General features: G+C 39.8%; 1 protein-coding gene across 1 annotated transcript in view; it reads left to right on the top strand.

Moving 5' to 3' along the window:
* Positions 1-743, top strand: part of LOC115304432 (olfactory receptor 2A2-like) — a 1,196-nt gene extending 453 nt beyond the window's left edge. The window contains exon 2 of the mRNA XM_029954600.1: positions 27-743. Coding sequence (XP_029810460.1) covers positions 27-743 — 717 coding nt within the window. The remainder of the gene's footprint in view (positions 1-26) is intronic.
* Positions 744-2,211: the final 1,468 nt, after the last annotated feature.

The raw sequence follows: 2,211 nt of genomic DNA, 5'->3' as shown, positions 1-2,211 counted from the left end.
TCCTCTCCCACCTGGCTGTCATTGACATCTCCTACGCATCCAACAATGTCCCCAAGATGTTGGCAAACTTAGTGAACCAGAAGAGAACCATCTCCTTTGTTCCATGCATAATGCAGACATTTTTGTATTTGGGTCTTGCAGCTACTGAGTGCCTGATTTTGGTGGCAATGTCCTATGATAGGTTTGTGGCAATCTGCCACCCCCTCCAGTATACTGTCATCATGAGCTGGAGAGTGTGCCTGCTCCTGGCTGTCACTTCTTGGTCATGTGGATTTATTCTGGCTCTGGTACATGCAATTCTCCTTCTAAGGCTGCCCTTCTGTGGACCCCGGGAAGTGAACCATCTCTTCTGTGAAATCCTATCTGTCCTCAAGCTGGCCTGTGCTGACACATGGATCAACCAGTTGGTTATCCTTGCTGCCTGTATGTTTGTCTTAGTTGGGCCCCTCAGCTTAATGCTAATCTCCTACATGTGCATCCTCTGGGCTATCCTTAAAATCCAGTCTGGGGAGGGCCGCAGAAAGGCCTTCTCCACCTGTTCATCCCACCTTTGTGTGGTTGGACTCTTCTTTGGCATAGCCATGGTCGTTTATATGGTCCCAGATTCCAAACAACGAGAAGAGCAGGAGAAAATTTTGTCCCTTTTTCATAGTCTCTTTAACCCAATGCTGAACCCTCTCATTTACAGCCTGAGAAATGCTCAGGTAAAGGCATCTTTGTATAGAGCACTGAAGAAAATTTAAATTTAAATCTAAATTTCCATGTGTAATATAGACAGAATGTTGTTTGGGGGTTTCCTTCTAAATTATGTGATTTGCTGAAGCAAAAACTCAGAAGAAGTTCCCACTTGGAAGCTTGAATTAAACGTGGTAATTATCCATCTTCTAACTCTAAAAATAGGGCCAAGCTCTACTGAGAGACTGCATTAGTATTTGGGACATCTAAATTGTCAGAGTATTTAGTGTTTCTTTTAAAAACTATTAAATTATTATTATGTAAATTTATTTTTCAAAGACAGGAATATTACTATATGGAGAAAAATATTAAATGCTTGACTCTGGCTTATGTATTTAGACATATGTGACTTTTCATCACCTTGTGGAGCTCGATGGAGTCCACTAAAATTAATATCATAAGAGAGAACTTCCACAGTAGATCTGAGAGTCCAATACAGGAATTATTAAAAATTATATGATTCTACCTCACCAGTTGTGAGTCTGATGAAGGAAGAGTTAGGGAAGTGCTAAATTCCTTGATGAGTAATTTAGGAGTAAAGGGGAATATGTTAGGGAAAGCTGTAGTCCAACAAGAAACCATATTAAAAAATCCTAAAGTATAATAAATGCTTAGGATTTGGTGCAATAAGGAAAAGTCATCAGTATATGTTTAAATGGCTCTAGAGGTAAGGGCTTTGAACATTACTCAAATATTATATTTATTCTTGGGTTATAATAATTTCCTTTTTTAAAGAATTTCTAGTAAGACAAGATTGAATCACCTGTTGAAGTTTTTTATCTTGATGAGGTCCCAATAGTTCATTCTTGCTTTCATTTCCCTTGCCTTGGGGGATGTGTCGAGTAGGAAATTGCTGCGGTGGAGGTCAAGGAGGTTGTCTCCTACTTTCTCCTCGAGGGTTTTGATGGTTTCCTGTCTCACATTCAGGTCCTTCAGGCACTTTGAGTTTATTTTTGTGTGTGGTGTAAGAAAGTGGTCTAGTTTCATTCTTCTGCATGTTGCTGTCCAGCTCTCCCAGCACCACCTGCTAAAGAGGCCGTCTTTTTACCATTGCATACTCTTCCCTGCTTTGTCAAAAATTAATTGGCCGTACATTTGCGGGCCCAGTTCTGGGTTCCCTATTCTATTCCATTGGTCTATGTGTCTGTTTTTGTGCCAATACCATCCTGTCTTGATGATGACAGCTTTGTAGTAGAGGCTAAAGTCTGGGATTGTGATGCCTCCCATTTTGGTTTTCTTCAATATAACTTTGGCTATTTGGGGTCTTTTGTGGTTCCATACGAATTTGAGGATAGTTTGTTCTAGCTTTGAGAAGAATGTTGGTGCAATTTTGATGGGGATTGCATTGAATGTGTAAATTGCTTTGGGTAGTAATGACATTTTCACAATGTTTATTCTTCCGATCCATGAACAGGGAATGTTTCTCCATTTCTTGGTGTCTTCTTCCATCTCTTTCATAAGTTTTCTATAGTTTTC

Source organism: Suricata suricatta, chromosome 2 (genome assembly GCF_006229205.1).
Source record: "Suricata suricatta isolate VVHF042 chromosome 2, meerkat_22Aug2017_6uvM2_HiC, whole genome shotgun sequence".
Lineage (NCBI taxonomy): Eukaryota > Metazoa > Chordata > Mammalia > Carnivora > Herpestidae > Suricata > Suricata suricatta.
The sequence above is the reverse complement of the archived record's forward strand: the minus strand, read 5'-3'. Positions and strand labels throughout refer to the sequence as shown.